This window comes from Oncorhynchus kisutch, linkage group LG5 (genome assembly GCF_002021735.2).
Source record: "Oncorhynchus kisutch isolate 150728-3 linkage group LG5, Okis_V2, whole genome shotgun sequence".
NCBI lineage: Eukaryota > Metazoa > Chordata > Actinopteri > Salmoniformes > Salmonidae > Oncorhynchus > Oncorhynchus kisutch.
Window position 1 is genome coordinate 36191415 of NC_034178.2, and position 17598 is coordinate 36209012.

Below are 17598 nucleotides of genomic sequence, written 5' to 3' on the forward strand. Positions count from 1 at the left end.
ACACTGGCTTATATAGCTGGAGGAGTCTAATGAGCTACAGCTGTATCCTGAGGAGGGGGTGGGGTCAGCTCTCCAATCATCGATGTAGCCGACCAATCAGCTGCTTGGGGGAATTTCAGGAAGCCATCCTGAAACACACACACATAGAAACAAAACTACAACACAGAAACTGGGAAATGTAACAAAGGTGGATGAGGCCATCAGATCACTTAACATACAGATTGGGTTAGGTGCGGGTTCTCTGCTAATTACCCTGCTGTTTTTTTTATTGTTCTTTCCCCTGCAGAGTGTAAAAGTATCATGGTGGACTTTCCACTACATTGAGACATTAACTTTGGAGTTCCTTAACGGAGTTACTCCATCATATGGCTGTTTGTACTGCTTGGATTAAACAGGCTAGGTAATATTGCAGTTGGCGTAAAACAAAAAAACTAAATCAAATCCACTACCTGGTTGCTGTTTCTTTGTCTGCCTGTTTTTTCCCACATGGTTCTTCCCCATTTTTTTCTAGAAGTACTGGATAATTCCCCCTTTTCCCCTGATCCAGGCTGTGCTGGACAGGACCAGGATGGCGGATCATCGTCTGCTGCTGGTGGCCCCATACTGGCCCAGATGATCCTGGTTCAGCCTTTTATTACTTATTTTACCTTTATTTAACTAGGCAAGTCAGTTAAGAACAAATTCTTATTTTCAATGACAGCCTAGGAACTGCCTGTTCAGGGGCAGAATGACAGATTTGTACCTTGTCAACTCGGGAATATGAACTTGCAACCTTTCGGTTAATAGTCCAATGCTCTAAACACTAGGCTACCCTGCCGCCCCAGCCTTCTCCTGTCCCTGTTGTCTGGGACACCTTGGCAACTGCCATTGAGACCCGACCTGCTGTCTCAGACCGGGGGAACTATATGGCATCCGAGACCGCACTGCCTCAGTCTGTGGGCTTGGCCACTGAACGCTTCCAATGGTCCATGTTAGGACTACTGGAGGGCGTAATGTACACCATGCAGAGCGCAAGGGCACCGGCTACTACGGCATACCAGTTGCGATGGCGGTTGTTCTGCTCTTGGTGCACTGGTATTGAGGTTGTGCCCGAGTCATGCGGGGTGCAGTATGTCCTCCAATACCTGCAGTCTCACTTGGATGAGGGCTTGGCAGCCTCTACACTGAGAGGGTATTTGAGAGGGTATTTGCCTCTATATCTGCCAGCCATATGGGGTGGATGGACAGGCCAGTGGGGTGCCATCCCTTGGTCTCCAGGTTTACGAAGGGGTTTCGTTGCCTGTGTCCAGCTAGCACCTGCTCAATGGCAAGCTGGGATCTGGATGTGGTCTTGGCAGCTTTGGCAAAGCCGCCTTTTGAACAGTTGGAGTCTGCCTCCCTGAAACACCTCTCTATGAAGGTGGCTTTCTTGGTAGTGATTACTTCCATGAAGAGGATGGTTGAGCTCCATGCTCTTTCGGTAAGTTCTGAGTGGACCCTGGGGCGAGGAGTATATCTCTCCTCCAACCCTTCATTCTTCCCGCAAGTTCTGTCAGACAGGCATGTGAACATCCCTTTTATCCTGTCTGCTTACGACCCCCCAGGAGTGGCGGTGGACTCTGGGCCTCCCTCCTGCATGCTGTGCCCTGTGCGGACACTGGCTGCCTATGTGGAACGGACATGGTCAATGAGAACAACAGACCAGCTTTTTGACTGCTATGGTGAGAGAGTCCTGGGGGCTGGGTTATCAAAGCAGAGGCTCTCTCACTGGATCGTGGTCACGATTACGACAGCATACCGCCTGGCTTGCAAGCCAATGCCGATATCTGTGCTGTTGCCAGCTGGGCTTCCTCTTGCACCTTTGCTAGGTAATATCGGGTAAGTGTGGCACCTCCCTCTGCGGTTGGTTCAGCGGTCCTGGGCATCGCCTCCCCTTCAGGGGACTGTGCCAGGACCCCCCCTTCCACATTGATGGCCCCTGCGTCTCGTTCCCGCGCTGGGACTTCACCGCTGGCTGGCCAGGTCCCTCTAGCACCGACTAAATCTGGTACAGGTATACCAACATATTGGAGTGATCCAATGTAGTGAAACATAATGAAGGTTAAGTATGTAACCACGGTTATGTGAGCTATATGGATCACTCCAATCCTCTACGGTGCTAGAGGCGCCTCAAAAATGATGTAGAGAATGTGTTGCAGCCATGGGGTCTTTTTATAGGGGCGGACCCCAGCCGTGACACAGGTGTACGAGTGAATCTATAAATCCTCACCGGATGTATCCCTCTGCAGCGGAGTGATACTAATATATTGGAGTGGTCCATATAGCTCACATAACCGTGGATACATACGTAACCTTCGTTTGACACACCCACTACTTTCCTTTCGACACACCCACTTTCCCATACTCCGGTCACCATATTGGGATGCAGCTACCCCCTTCTCTGAGAGTCTCATCTTTCGATAGGTGGTGAGTTTGTTGCTTGGTTTGGGTTTTACACACGATTTCATGACAATTTTCTTGTTTGGGTGTGTCATGTGTAGAAAAAAGCTGCTATCACAAGCCCCATGTTTTGGAAAAGGGGCAAACTTTATATCGGCAGAAAGAGGTGATTAAGCTGCAGCCACTACAATAAATAAATCAATAGCATAAACACACAGGGAGCTATTCACGGGTGCCTCAATCGACTCTAGGTCTAATAGAGAGACACTTAGTCGTTGTCCAATTTTTTTTGCACATAATTGATTTACTTAGTCACTTTACCAGTTGCTCACTTTTCTGTGCTTGCATGATTCAATGTCATTCTAGGGCCAACTGAAAGCTGTACAAAAAATAACATGCAGTGATAAAAATTGTATAATGCTGACCCCTGATGGCAGTAAGTGTTATCTAGAGCATTTTCTGCATTCCCAAATCATTGAAGTCAAATAAACAGTATTTTAATTTGTTCATGATCATGCATTTTAATTTCAATGAAGGTAAATTAAACTACTGAATGAGCAGTCTCATGTGAAAATGTATAAATTGTAATGACCTAGCAGCAGTTATTCTGAAGTTTTGCATTTACTGCAAGTGTAATATTTCTTGTTTTATCATAATCCAACGCATATTTGAGATGTATCTGTTTTGACTAGATGGGATACATTTTTGTCAGATTTGACTTTTGGCCGCATGTTAGGAGAATTAATTTAGCAGGTTATGAGAATTATGCCGTGTTCAAAAATACTGGGAACTCTGAAATTTCAGACTTCAGTCCGTTCAAGACAACTGGGATCTCGAAAAAATAAACTGCTACGACTGGGAAAAATCGTTTTGAACGGTCATCCTAACTCAGAATTCGAAGTCGGAATATCGGACATCTTTCTAAAGCTCCGTCATTCCGACCTGAAAATCAGTGACATCATGATTTTACCTAGTTTTTTTCCCTTTTACCAGTTGTATTGAAAGCATCACACGTTTCAAATTCAGACATTCTTGAACGCAGCATTAGAAACCCCAAGATCTGACGTGTAGTAGGAGCTTCATTGATGACGTGTCTTTTCTGTGCAGAGCGGTTCAATGGTGCCACGCAAACTGTGCTGATCCTTCAAGTGGCACCAGTTTAACAACGAGAATCGGATAAAGGACACCATGGGCAGTGAGTCATTTTTCTAACGTCTGTCGATGTATCTGTGAATTGCATCTTAAATGTATATTTTGAACGTTTAGTTAGTTAGATTGGCTGTGAACGGACATGTATTGTAGCTTGCTACTAGCTAGCCAATGCTAACGTCAGCTGTAATGTTAGGTCGTTAACTACCTAAAGTTACCGTACATTGGCTAGTAGTTATGGTGTTACACAATCGTTTTACTTATCTATTAACTGTAAAATGAAGAATATTATAACGTTAGTTAACGGAATGGGAAGCTAACGGTAGGAGGCAGCTAACGTTCAATCGCTGCTAACTTTAGCTAACGAGGCTCATGAAATGCCCACAAATTGTTGACTCTTGGCACTTAGTTGGGACATTTCAGATTGCTGTGTGCACCTTCAACATTCGCTAACTAGTTAACCTCTACAGTCTGTGTCATTCTAGGAAATGTTACTAGCTAGCATAGTCTGCTGTAACAGTACCTGTGTGTAGAGATACTGCCGGTTCAAGTCTTTGTAATGACCGTGACATCAGACAAACTGGGTGGTTCGAGCCCTGAATTCTGATTGGTTGAAAGCCGTGGTATATCAGACCGTATGATAACATTTATTTTTGCCGCTGTAATTACATTGGTAACCAGTTTATAATAGCAATAATGCACCTCAGGGGTTTGTGATATATGGCCAATATACCACGGCAAAGGGCTGTGTACTAGCACTCTGCGTTTCGTCGTGCGTAGAACAGCCCTTAGCCGTGGTATATTGGCCATATACCACACCCCCTTGGGCCTTATTGCTTAATGACGATTTTGCTGCTAGCTTGCTAACATTGTTTTGAATAAACCACATTGGCATTCCCAATTAATGTCAACTTCTTTGAAGAACTATTTTTTTATTTTTTTTATTTCACCTTTATTTAACCAGGTAGGCTAGTTGAGAACAAGTTCTCATTTGCAACTGCGACCTGGCCAAGATAAAGCATAGCAGTGTGAGCATACAACAAAGAGTTACACATGGAGTAAACAATTAACAAGTCAATAACACAGTAGAAAACGAAGGGGGGGTCTATATACAATGTGTGCAAAAGGCATGAGGAGGTAGGCAAATAATTACAATTTTGCAGATTAACACTGGAGTGATAAAAGATCAGATGGTCATGTACAGGTAGAGATATTGGTGTGCAGAAGAGCAGAAAAGTAAATAAATAGAAACAGTACGGGGATGAGGTAGGTGAAAAGGGTGGGCTATTTACCAATAGACTATGTACAGCTGCAGCGATCGGTTAGCTGCTCAGATAGCTGATGTTTGAAGTTGGTGAGGGAGATAAAAGTCTCCAACTTCAGCGATTTTTGCAATTCGTTCCAGTCACAGGCAGCAGAGTACTGGAACGAAAGGCGGCCAAATGAGGTGTTGGCTTTAGGGATGATCAGTGAGATACACCTGCTGGAGCGCGTGCTACGGATGGGTGTTGCCATCGTGACCAGTGAGCTGAGATAAGGCGGAGCTTTACCTAGCATAGACTTGTAGATGACCTGGAGCCAGTGGGTCTGGCGACGAATATGTAGCGAGGGCCAGCCGACTAGAGCATACAAGTCGCAGTGGTGGGTAGTATAAGGTGCTTTAGTGACAAAACGGATGGCACTGTGATAGACTGCATCCAGTTTGCTGAGTAGAGTGTTGGAAGCCATTTTGTAGATGACATCGCCGAAGTCAAGGATCGGTAGGATAGTCAGTTTTACTAGGGTAAGCTTGGCGGCTTGAGTGAAGGAGGCTTTGTTGCGGAATAGAAAGCCGACTCTTGATTTGATTTTCGATTGGAGATGTTTGATATGAGTCTGGAAGGAGAGTTTGCAGTCTAGCCAGACACCTAGGTACTTATAGACGTCCACATATTCTAGGTCGGAACCATCCAGGGTGGTGATGCTAGTCGGGCATGCAGGTGCAGGCAGCGACCGGTTGAAAAGCATGCATTTGGTTTTACTAGCGTTTAAGAGCAGTTGGAGGCCACGGAAGGAGTGTTGTATGGCATTGAAGCTTGTTTGGAGGTTAGATAGCACAGTGTCCAAAGACTGGCCGAAAGTATATAGAATGGTGTCGTCTGCGTAGAGGTGGATCAGGGAATCGCCCGCAGCAAGAGCAACATCATTGATATACACAGAGAAAAGAGTCGGCCCGAGAATTGAACCCTGTGGCACCCCCATAGAGACTGCCAGAGGACCAGACAGCATGCCCTCCGATTTGACACACTGAACTCTGTCTGCAAAGTAATTGGTGAACCAGGCAAGGCAGTCATCCGAAAAACCGAGGCTACTGAGTCTGCCGATAAGAATATGGTGATTGACAGAGTCGAAAGCCTTGGCGAGGTCGATGAAGACGGCTGCACAGTACTGTCTTTTATCGATGGCGGTTATGATGTCGTTTAGTACCTTGAGTGTGGCTGAGGTGCACCCATGACCGGCTCGGAAACCAGATTGCACAGCGGAGAAGGTACGGTGGGATTCGAGATGGTCAGTGACCTGTTTGTTGACTTGGCTTTCGAAGACCTTAGATAGGCAGGGCAGGATGGATATAGGTCTGTAACAGTTTGGGTCCAGGGTGTCTCCCCCTTTGAAGAGGGGGATGACTGCGGCAGCTTTCCAATCCTTGGGGATCTCAGACGAGATGAAAGAGAGGTTGAACAGGCTGGTAATAGGGGTTGCGACAATGGTGGCAGATAGTTTCAGAAATAGAGGGTCCAGATTGTCAAGCCCAGCTGATTTATACGGGTCCAGGTTTTGCAGCTCTTTCAGAACATCTGCTATCTGGATTTGGGTAAAGGAGAACCTGGAGAGGCTTGGGCGAGGAGCTGCGGGGGGGGCGGAGCTGTTGGCCGAGGTTGAAGTAGCCAGGCGGAAGGCATGGCCAGCCGTTGAGAAATGCTTATTGAAGTTTTCGATAATCATGGATTTATCAGTGGTGACCGTGTTACCTAGCCTCAGTGCAGTGGGCAGCTGGGAGGAGGTGCTCTTGTTCTCCATGGACTTCACAGTGTCCCAGAACTTTTTGGAGTTGGAGCTACAGGATGCAAACTTCTGCCTGAAGAAGCTGGCCTTAGCTTTCCTGACTGACTGCGTGTATTGGTTCCGGACTTCCCTGAACAGTTGCATATCACGGGGACTATTCGATGCTATGGTTAGCTGTCCAGCTACATTAGAGGTTGACTGATGATTTTAACGCCAATACCGATTTATTGGAGAACCAAAAATATATATTTTAAAATCAGCCGATTTTAATCTGTATTTTTGTGTGTGTAATAATGAAAATGACAACTACTGAATGAACACTTATTTTAACTTAATATAATACATAAATAAAAGTCTTAAGTCTCAAATAAATAATGAAACATGTTCAATTTGGTTTAAATAATGCAAAAACAGTGTTGGAGAAGAAAGTAAAAGTGCAATATGTGCCATGTAGATTTAAAAAAAAAAAAGCTAATGTTTAAGTTCCTTGCTCAGAACATGAGAACATATGAAAGCTGGTGGTTCCTTTTAGCATGAGTCTTCAATATTCTCAGTTAAGAAGTTTTAGGTTGTAGTTATTATAGCAATTATAGGACTATTTCTCTCTCTCTATTGGATGTTCTTATAGGCACTATAGTATTGCCAGCCTAATCTCGGAAGTTGATAGGCTTGAAGTCAAAAACAGTGCTTGTGCTTCAAGCATTGCGAAGAGCTGCTGGCAAACGCAGGAAAGTGCTGTTTGAATGAATGTTTACTAGCCTGCTGCTGCCTACCACCGCTCAGTCAGACTGGTCTATCAAATTATAGACTTAATTATAATATAATGAACACACAAATACGAGCCTTAGGTCATTAATATGGTCAAATCTGGCAAATGAATTAGTCTTTGTTAGGAAGAAATGGTCTTCACACAGTTCAATGAGCCAGACAGCCCGAACTGCTGCATAAATTCTGACAATGCTTGCACAGAACGCAAGAGAAGTGACAATTTCCATAGTTAATATATCCTGCCAACATTAATTTATTTTACCTAAATATGCAGGTAAAAAAAATATATACTTGTGTATTGATTTTAAGAAAGGCATTGATGTTTATGGTTAGGTACATTGGTGCAATGACAGTGCTTTTTTTTTGCAAATGCGCTTGTTAAATTATCACCTGTTTGGCGAAGTAGGCTATGATTCAATGATAAATTAACAGGCACCGCATTAATTATTTGCAAAGCAGAACAAGCTACCAGTAGTTAAACCAGTAATAACATCAACCATGTGTAGTTAACTAGTGATTATGTTAAGATTTATTGTTTTTAGAAGATAAGTTTAAAGCTAGCTAGCAACTTACCTTAGCTCCTTTCTGCACTCACGTAACAGGTGTAATCAGCCGTAATCGGTGTCCAAAAAATGCAGATTACCGATTATGAAAATTTGAAATTGGCCCTAAAAATCGGCATGGCCGATTATTAATCGGTCGACCTCTAGTACTGTATTTCTGTTGCCTCTGTTAATCTGCTCGCATAATCAGGCTAGCTATAGGCCCACTAGTTTGTTCCCACATATAATAAAGCTAGTTAACTCACTGGATTGATTACCTTACTTAGCTAACTAGCTAGTTAGTAGCTTATTGACGATGTCTGTAAATGTGAGTGGAGCCTAATTTTTCCATGCATGGGAGTGATGACGTTTCATGCTGATAAAGTGTAACTATCTTGCACTGGTTAGGACAAGACTTATTTTACTGTGCATGTAGTTTTTTCCCCCCCAAAGAAACTAACCAACCTCGTTTATTTTTTATTTTTTCAGTCAAATTTTTGGAAGTCATAAAGCCGTTTTGTGCGGTCTTACCTGAGATTCAGAAACCAGAGAGAAAGGTATAGTATACCGCAATCTCTCCTCACTAGCTTTTCAACAATCTTAGCTCTAGTGATGATTCTAAAACCTCCCTCTTACCTATACAGATTCAGTTCAGAGAAAAAGTACTATGGACTGCCATCACTCTCTTCATCTTCCTGGTGTGCTGCCAGGTTAGTATCTGCTGAACATCTGTCTCTGTAATTCTATATATTGTATGGTTCTTGCAGAGAAGCCCTGCCTGTCTTTGGTCTTATTATCACTAGCTGATAATATGGTTAAGGCCACAGGTAATGATGACTCAATGAGTGTAGTTTTAACTCTTGTGGGTACAGTGTATTGGGTTCATTCTTTCTTTGTCTCCTGTCCTCCTAGATTCCCCTCTTTGGCATCATGTCCTCAGACTCTGCAGATCCCTTCTACTGGATGAGAGTAATCCTGGCTTCCAACAGAGGTGAGAAACGAACAGTCTTGTTCTACTTAGTTTGAATGCTTGCCTGTGTCTTTAATTATCAGTCCATAGGGAGGAAGACGAGTTTGAACTGTGCATCCCTAGTAACCGATTTGGCCCCGCCCACAAAGGGTTTACTTTTTTTTAAAGGAATCTCTCATTGAAATGCATTAACTTTAGTGCTGCGTTAAATGGCTTAAATATAATATTTTTAAATAACCAAGTGTTCTATCTATAACCGAGTTGATGCCTGATATATGATGTGTAAAGCCAGCAAGTAATTATTTCAAGCTACAATGCCAAGGTGGTAAAATGCTAATTCAATGCAATAACTGCATGCACGCTGGTGTCCCGTGCCATTGTAAAAACCTGGGTCCATAGTGAGAGTGGGAACATTATCATAGTTTTTGCTTTGCTTCTTCTCCACTGCAGTGTATTTCTGGAGGTTAGGACTGGAAATATATTGTGCTGGTTGGATAGTCAGCCAGTCATGATATTGGCTGCTAAGTAGCTACAGTTACTACTAGTAGCTAGCTAATAGAAGAGAATACTAAAAAGAATGTTTGTCAAGTGTCATGACTGCATGTTATGTATACCTAGCTAGCTGTGCGTTTTGAACATGACAACTTTCAAACAACCCAAAGATGGTACGCTATCTAGTTAACTATTTTCGAATTAGGCATTAGTTTATAATCCAATATAGCTAAGTTTGCAAGCTATCTTTATCTGGCCTGCATAATATTTTCTGCCTTGTTGGTCGATCTTTAATGCTACCTAACAATGCGGTACCAACCTGCCTAGCTGCCCATCCAACCAGCTAGTAATAGGCAGCTAGCTAATAGTGCTGAGTGATTAGTGCTTTTTCATTTGTTTGATTTAAAAAATAATGGATTTCAGTATTTAATTATTTATTTATTTTAAATCACAATGCATTATGAAATGACATTCAAATGTTTGTTTTTTCTTCATGTTAAATTTCTAATCCAAAAATAATTAACATTCAATTGCCAAAACATTTAAAATATGTGATTCTCTCAGGTCCACATTGGATAGACATCAATAGGAAATTACTATAAAATATTTCAGATGTGTATATTACTTTGTTTTTATTTGACTTTATTTTTAATTCCTTAAAGTCATCTCATCTCTCAGTAGCAGCCAAACAGCTCTGTGCTCCCCAAATACTGTACTGTCTTTAGTCATCCTATTTAGCTAGGCTAGCCTGCTAAAGCATGCTGCAGAGCTGTCTGAGAATCCCTTTACTAGTTCTTCAAAGTAAATGAGACATACTTCCTGAAAGTATATCTCCATCCCTCGGTGTACATTCCTCTCTCATGAGGTCTGTGTGAAACTAACTGAACATAGTTAAGTGTATGTGTTCTTGTGCTGAACTAGGTTGAATATTTGCTTTATGGAAACTACAGCTTCCTTCAGCCCAGCGCGCCACATTTTTCTTGATGTGGTTTCTCATGATTTGATTTCTCTGTAGAGAAATGGTGCGTTGGGCTCACCAAAACCCCCAACTAAATGGAATTCAAGTAATTGAACAGCTGTCGGTCAATTAGTTGTTTAATCACTCAGCACTACTAAATACTTATAGTACAGAAAATACCTTCAAGTCTAAGTTGGATATTAGAAGTGCTGTACTTACTAAATAATATATTGTACTGCCAGTTAAGATCACATGAATATGATCTTAACCAATAAATATTGCATGTTACCTTTAAACAAAACACAGCTTTACCCTTCCTGGTTGTTGCTAAGCTAAACAATGGGCTCACAGCATTGACATAGCGGTCTAACGCACTGGATCTCAGTGCTTGAGGCGTCACTACAGACATCCTGGTTCGAATCCAGGCTGTATCACAACCGGACGTGATTGGGAGTCCCATAGGGCGGCGCACAATTGGCCCGGCGGCGTCTGGGTTTGACCGGTGTAGGCCGTCATTGTAAATAAGAATTTATTCTGAACTGACATGCCTAGTTAAATAAACAAATATTGACACCTGGCTCTCTTCATTTATTAACGACTCTCAATCTTGGCTACTGATTATGTTAGAGGCATCTATATTACACCTTCACTGTTTGGTTCCCACCTCTTACATGGAGAAATAATTATTCCCTGTGATGTTATCCGGTCTCATCTCTTTTGACAAGCAGTCTTTGCAAAAGCTGACATTCTTTAGCTGATATCAGCGTATTCAGAGCTTTGCCTTTGTTGGAATCCCCTTTTCCATTACAACAGTGTTGGTTCATAATAATGGTTGACTGATCCTCCACCATTCTACAGGTACTCTGATGGAGCTGGGTATCTCACCCATTGTTACCTCTGGTCTCATCATGCAGCTGCTGGCTGGAGCCAAGATCATTGAGGTTGGAGACACCCCCAAGGACAGAGCACTCTTCAATGGAGCACAGAAATGTAAGTCCACCCTCTAATCATCTTGCACAGAAGAAGTATTTACCAAGGAATGGGATTCATCATAATACATTGAATTATGGTTATATAGCCACCTGGCAACTGTTCTGATTTGTGGGCTTGTATATGACGGGTATTAGAATAAGGGTCTCTAGCCTGTCATAAGGCTGGGGTGTATTCAGTATCCCGTTGCCAAGTGTTTTTCCACTCACAACAGTCCAAGGATATTGAATGCAACCATCTTCCTTTTTCTCTGCAGTGTTTGGCATGATCATCACCATTGGGCAGGCCATTGTTTACGTGATGACTGGGATGTACGGAGACCCCTCAGAGATGGGTGCTGGGATCTGCCTGCTCATCATCATTCAGGTTAGTTAGACCCCTCCCCAGTTCATATAAACAGTTCACTAATTGTACCCTTTAGGTACAGAGACCTAACTTTCACAACTAAAACCCTTTGGCAGCCATTTCTTTAATCTGTCAATCAGCCATGCTCAACTGTCTGCTCTGCTTTCATCTGCCTGGTCAGAGCATTGGGCCAGTAACTGAAAGGTCGCTGGTTCGAATCCCTGTGCCGGAAAGGTGGAATAATCTGCCGTTCTGCAAGGCAGTTAGCCCACAACTGCTTCCCGGGCGCCGCACCTCTCCCATTTCAGTTGAATGCATTCAGTTGTGCTGACTCGGTATACCCTTTCCCTTCCCTATTTTAAGCTCTCTCCTTCTTCCCCAGCTGTTTGTGGCAGGTCTGATTGTGCTGCTGCTGGATGAGCTGCTGCAGAAGGGCTATGGTTTAGGCTCTGGTATCTCCCTGTTCATTGCCACCAACATCTGTGAGACCATCGTCTGGAAGGCCTTCAGTCCCACTACTGTCAACACTGGGAGAGGTAGGTAGCACTAAGGCTAGTATACATATGACCGAAAGTAGGTGGACACGTGCTCGTCGAATGTCTCATTCCAAAGTCATGGGCATTAGTATGGAGTTGGTCCCCCCCCCCCTTTGCTGCTATAACAGCCTCCACTCAGCCACAATAGCAGTAGTGAGGTTGGGCGATTAGGCCTGGCTCGCAGTCGGTGTTCCAATTCATCCCAAAGGTGTTCTATGGGGTTGAGGTCAGGGCTTTGTGCAGGCCAGTCATGTTCTTCCTCACCGATCTCAACCATTTCTCTATGGACCTCACTTTGTGAACGGGGTCATTGTCATGCTGAACCAGGAAAGGGCCTTCCCCAAACTGTTGCCACAAAGTTGGAAGCACAAAATCATCTAGAATGTCATTGTATGTTGTAGCATTGAGTTCCAGTGAAGGGAAATAAGGGGCCTAGCCCGACCCATGAAAAACAGCCCCAGACCATTTATTCTTCCTCCAACAAACTTTAGTTGGCACTATGCATTGGGGCAGGTAGCGCTCCCCTGGCATCCGCTAAACCCAGATTCATCTGTCGGACTGCCAGATGGTGAAGTATGATTCATCACTCCAGAGAACGCATTTCCACTGCTCCAGACTCCAATGGCGGTGAGCTTTACACCTCTCCAGCCAATGCTTGGCATTGTGCATGGTGATCTTAGGTTTGTGTGTGGCTGCTCAGCTATGGAAACTAATTTCATTAAGCTCCCGATGAACAGTTCTTGTGCTGACGTGGCTTCCAAAGGCAGTTTGGAACTTAGTAGTGAGTGTTGCAACCGAGGACAGACAATTTTTTTGCGCATCAGCATTCGGTGGTCCTGTTCTTTGAGCTTGTGTGGCCTACCACTTCGGCTGTGCTCCTAGAAATGTTTACTTCACAATAACAGCACTTACAGTTGACCTGGGTAGATCTAGCAGGGCAGAAATTTGACGGTCTGACTTGTTGAAAAGGTGGCATCCTATGACGGTGCCATGTTGAAAGTCAATAAGCGCTTAAGTACAGGTCAATGTTTGTCTTTGGAGATTGCATGGCTGTGTGCTTGATTTTTTTTTTTTATACCTGTCAGCAATGGGTGTGGCTGAAATAGCCAAACACTCATTTCAAGGGGTGTCCACATACTTTTGTGTAACTAGTGTATGTGTATTTACAATGTGCTCTTGTTCTTCAGTCAGGGTTGTTCCCCCTGCTGTGCTGTGGTTAGTTAAGTAACCTTGTCTCTTGTGTCTCAGGAACGGAGTTTGAAGGTGCCGTCATTGCCCTGTTCCACCTGTTGGCCACCCGCACAGACAAGGTGCGCGCCCTGAGAGAGGCCTTCTACCGCCAGAACCTGCCTAACCTCTTGAACCTCATCGCCACAGTCTTCGTCTTTGCTGTCGTCATATACTTCCAGGTCAGTGGACAGACAACCCGTTTTTATAGCCTATATCGTCTTGACTGTCATTTGATTGATTTTACAAATGGCTTTCAATTCATTGCTTACGTGACCATTGGCTCTGTTGACAATGTGAACATAAATGTTCAGACCAAAAAGCTGCATGCATAGAATAATTGAAGACGAACTTTGAATACCATTGGATTTCCGTGGTTGTTTTTGAAAGGTCTTGAACACTTCTCGCCTCCTTCCAGGGCTTCAGGGTGGACTTGCCCATCAAGTCTGCCCGTTACCGTGGTCAGTACAACACCTATCCCATCAAGCTCTTCTACACCTCCAACATTCCCATCATCCTCCAATCTGCCCTTGTGTCCAACCTGTACGTCATCTCTCAGATGCTCTCCACACGATTCAGTGGCAACTTTCTGGTTAACCTGCTGGGCACCTGGTCTGTAAGTACCTGTCCACAATGACCTTTGAGTGTCGCTTCTGTGTTCATTACACAGAGGTGGAGACTTGCCTCACCCGTGTTCATTACACCAGTACCATTTAAAAATGTACAACCACTTATTTTTTTCTCATCACATTTAACCTTCATGAGGTTAAAACCAATACTGAATAATTATGTGTGACTGTAGACAATGAAGAGTCTGTTTGGTGCCATATAGTGGTGGTTATGATCACATGTTTTGGACTACTATGACAGCACACTGGTAGTGTTGACCGATTTAGACATTTCTTTCAGCAGTCCTGTGTAAGAGAGCTAGCCATAGGAAGGTTTTAAGAGGGCTCAGACTAACATTTTCCCCTGGTCGCACTGGTGCCTCTGTTTTTCAGTTGGTGGCACCAGCCCAAGATTTGGTCGCAGTCCCATGGGAAATGCATAACCATGGTAGCAATTGAAAGCGAACAGTTTGGAGATTATTGGAAAATTGATTATGTGCATTTTAATCTGAAAATACTCCTGATACATTCAGTAACACAAGAATATTCCTGGAAAATGTAGGGTAGAACGTAAGACCAAAAGACCAATCTCTTAAGTGGCCAAACCTCTCCAAATTGTGCACAGTTCCTAAGTAATTTCAATGCCTTTTTATTACTCAAGAATCGTCAACTAGTAAGGTGCTTTTGAGCTCACCTAGCTGTGTTGTTGAGGAACTACAGCAAGCACAACCCTGCATCCCCACCATCACACAATTACTGTTTACACAATCTAAAAACAATCCATTTTATAAATCGCATAATGGGTGAGATGTGCATCACATGATATTTCAGTGTTAGACTTTCACAATGAAATTCAAGGAAAGTATCATCATTTTGATACACATAGAAAGGAGTCATGATTGGTGGGCACGGTTTTCTTTCTGAGCTCTGTAGAGATAAATCAGATAAAGCCTGAACTGTACGACATGGTTTCCAACAGGCCAATATTCTACATACTTTAGTGCAAAAAACGTGGTAATTTAACTACAATGAACATACAGTAGTCTGTTTCTTTTACGCCTGCTATGTAAAAGAGACAGAAATGCATAATCGAGAGTGATGGCGCGCTAAGCATCTGCTCTCTTGACCTGAAAATACATGATCTAAGTGATTGATAGTTGGTATTCAACAGTCATAAAAGTATGCCTTAGATATTGATTTACTTTGACAAATCACTAAGTCGTTCTTCAGACTGCATAGGCAGTAGCTCTAGACATGACTTGGGGTGAAATAAAGTAATCAACTAAAACAAATGTAATATACACAACTGAAATATTTTATTGAAGTGATGTGAATAAGTGATGAGCAGTAACTACCATCATGGGAATTGTATTCAACCCACAGTGCATTTAATGTTTAAAGAAAAGGATCAAAATTTAAACGTATTTTGTTCGGTTTGAGTATTAGACTTCAAATAGAACTAAATCGCTCAGCACTACCAAGCAGGAATGCATAATTTAAGCTTTTGATGTGCAGCCTATTCCAGTGATTGTCATACATTTGGGGGTTGTTTTCCAAGAGGTGTTTTGAGTGAGGTTGCAATGTAGAAAACATGTAACTCGCACCGCTAAGTCAAATGGCTGCAAAATGTGACTCAATGGTCGCAGTCTTGAGCCCTGTTTTACTCATAACGGCCCTGATTGGGCTATGCTTACATGGAGAAACTATACTTAATTGATTGTGTGTTTTGTATAGGATACTTCCACTGGAGGACCAGCTCGTGCCTACCCGGTTGGAGGTCTCTGCTACTTCCTCTCTCCCCCGGAGTCCTTTGGTTCTGTTTTGGATGACCCCATCCATGCTGCAATCTACATCGTCTTCATGCTGGGCTCCTGTGCCTTCTTCTCCAAGACATGGATCGAGGTTTCAGGATCCTCGGCCAAAGATGTGAGTCACTTGATGTATTTGCTTCATCTGTTACAGATGCACTTTTACTGTAGGTACACTGAAGTATGTGTGTTAGTTTCTAACTCTGCATGTCTGACAGGTGGCTAAGCAGCTGAAGGAACAGCAGATGGTGATGAGGGGACACAGAGAGACCTCAATGGTGCACGAGCTCAACCGGTAAAAACATACACACCTTTTGGTTGCTGTGTTAATTGCTGTGTATTTTTCTACACATTTCTAAAATCTTGTGTTCTTTGTGAAGGTACATCCCCACGGCTGCAGCTTTCGGTGGCCTATGCATAGGTGGGCTGTCCGTCATGGCGGACTTTCTGGGCGCCATCGGTTCGGGTACTGGAATTCTATTGGCCGTGACCATCATCTACCAGTACTTTGAGATCTTTGTCAAGGAGCAGAGTGAAATGGGCAGCATGGGAGCGCTGCTATTCTAGAAACACCCTCCAACACGCACCACAGACACACAGCCTCCACCCTCTACAAATTACTTTTTATTTTGCATTGTATCTAATGCGCACAAATCAGTACATTCTGCCTCTGCGACGTGTCCTCTTTCTTAGCTTCTTTGTGTTCCCAGAAGCTCTTGAGGGCTCACGCAGACTGGATCTCACTGGGAAAGAAAGATGGTACTTGACCCAGTGTTCAGCATGGAATTGCTTCTGTTCTGTCCCGTTGTTTTTCAATACCATTTACCCTCTCTTCATCTGACCAGCCAGGCTACTCTGCTGATGGTCTTATCTTCTATAGAAGCTTGCTCAAGGAAATTGAAGACTGACTCCATTTTAAAGGAGTCTGTTCTTAAACCAACAAGCACTACACCTGGACATTTTTGGAGAGTGGAAAGAAAGTCATGTCATGTTCATTTCAGGTCATTGTAAGCTGTGCATGGGGTTTGAAGAGCCACATTGGGGTAAAGAAAGTATAAATATACTTGGATATGTATCCTTTAAATGGCTCTGGGAATCTCCAACAAGCTTTGTTGGTTTATTTACTTTTTAAAACATTTTAATCATGGAATATATTTGTATTCATGCTGGTCCTATCAATAGCGTATGTTAGTACTTTGTCTCTGGGTCCTAAAGGAAAGTGTTTGTGTTGTGGTCTTTTATTCCCAGACAATCTCTGTAGAAACTGCCTAGATGTCATTGGATGATGGTGGGTTTGGTAGGAATGGAATGGGGTTTCACTTAGAGTTTTTTTACTTTCTGTATTGGACATAATTATGAAATTTGACTAGGATTTAATTCTTTAGATCCTCATCCCCCACTGAAAACTGTCAGTGTCCCCCAAATAAAACACTACCATGGATATAGGGCCCATGTCTTTGTTCAGGCCAATATTTTTCAATAAAAGCTAGAAAACAACATTCTGTGTTGAACCTTCACATAGCATAAGTCACACAACAATATGCATTAAACAAGGTATATTCCAAAATTATTATGGTACATACTGCCAGATAAGTGCAGTACAGGTTTCACTTCTCTTTGGGAGAGTACTGCCAAATAGTCACCTGGTACTGTTGGTAGGAGTTTTCCCGCACCACTGGTCCAGCCTCATTGTTTTTAATCCTCATTATGGGGGTTGTGTAATCTGATCCTGGATCTACCTCGAA

At 43.2% G+C, this 17598-nt stretch overlaps 1 protein-coding gene across 1 annotated transcript; it reads left to right on the top strand.

Annotated features, from left to right (window-relative positions):
* The first annotated feature begins 3469 nt into the window (after positions 1-3469).
* LOC109890983 (protein transport protein Sec61 subunit alpha-like) lies at positions 3470-17350 on the top strand. The gene is made up of 12 exons (XM_020483204.2): positions 3470-3613; positions 8409-8476; positions 8564-8629; positions 8832-8910; positions 11198-11329; positions 11586-11695; positions 12057-12210; positions 13459-13619; positions 13856-14053; positions 15780-15971; positions 16072-16148; positions 16234-17350. Exons 1-12 carry the CDS (start codon positions 3607-3609, stop codon positions 16418-16420), a joined length of 1431 nt encoding a protein of 476 aa, XP_020338793.1. The 5' UTR covers positions 3470-3606; the 3' UTR covers positions 16421-17350.
* The last annotated feature ends 248 nt before the right edge of the window (positions 17351-17598 follow it).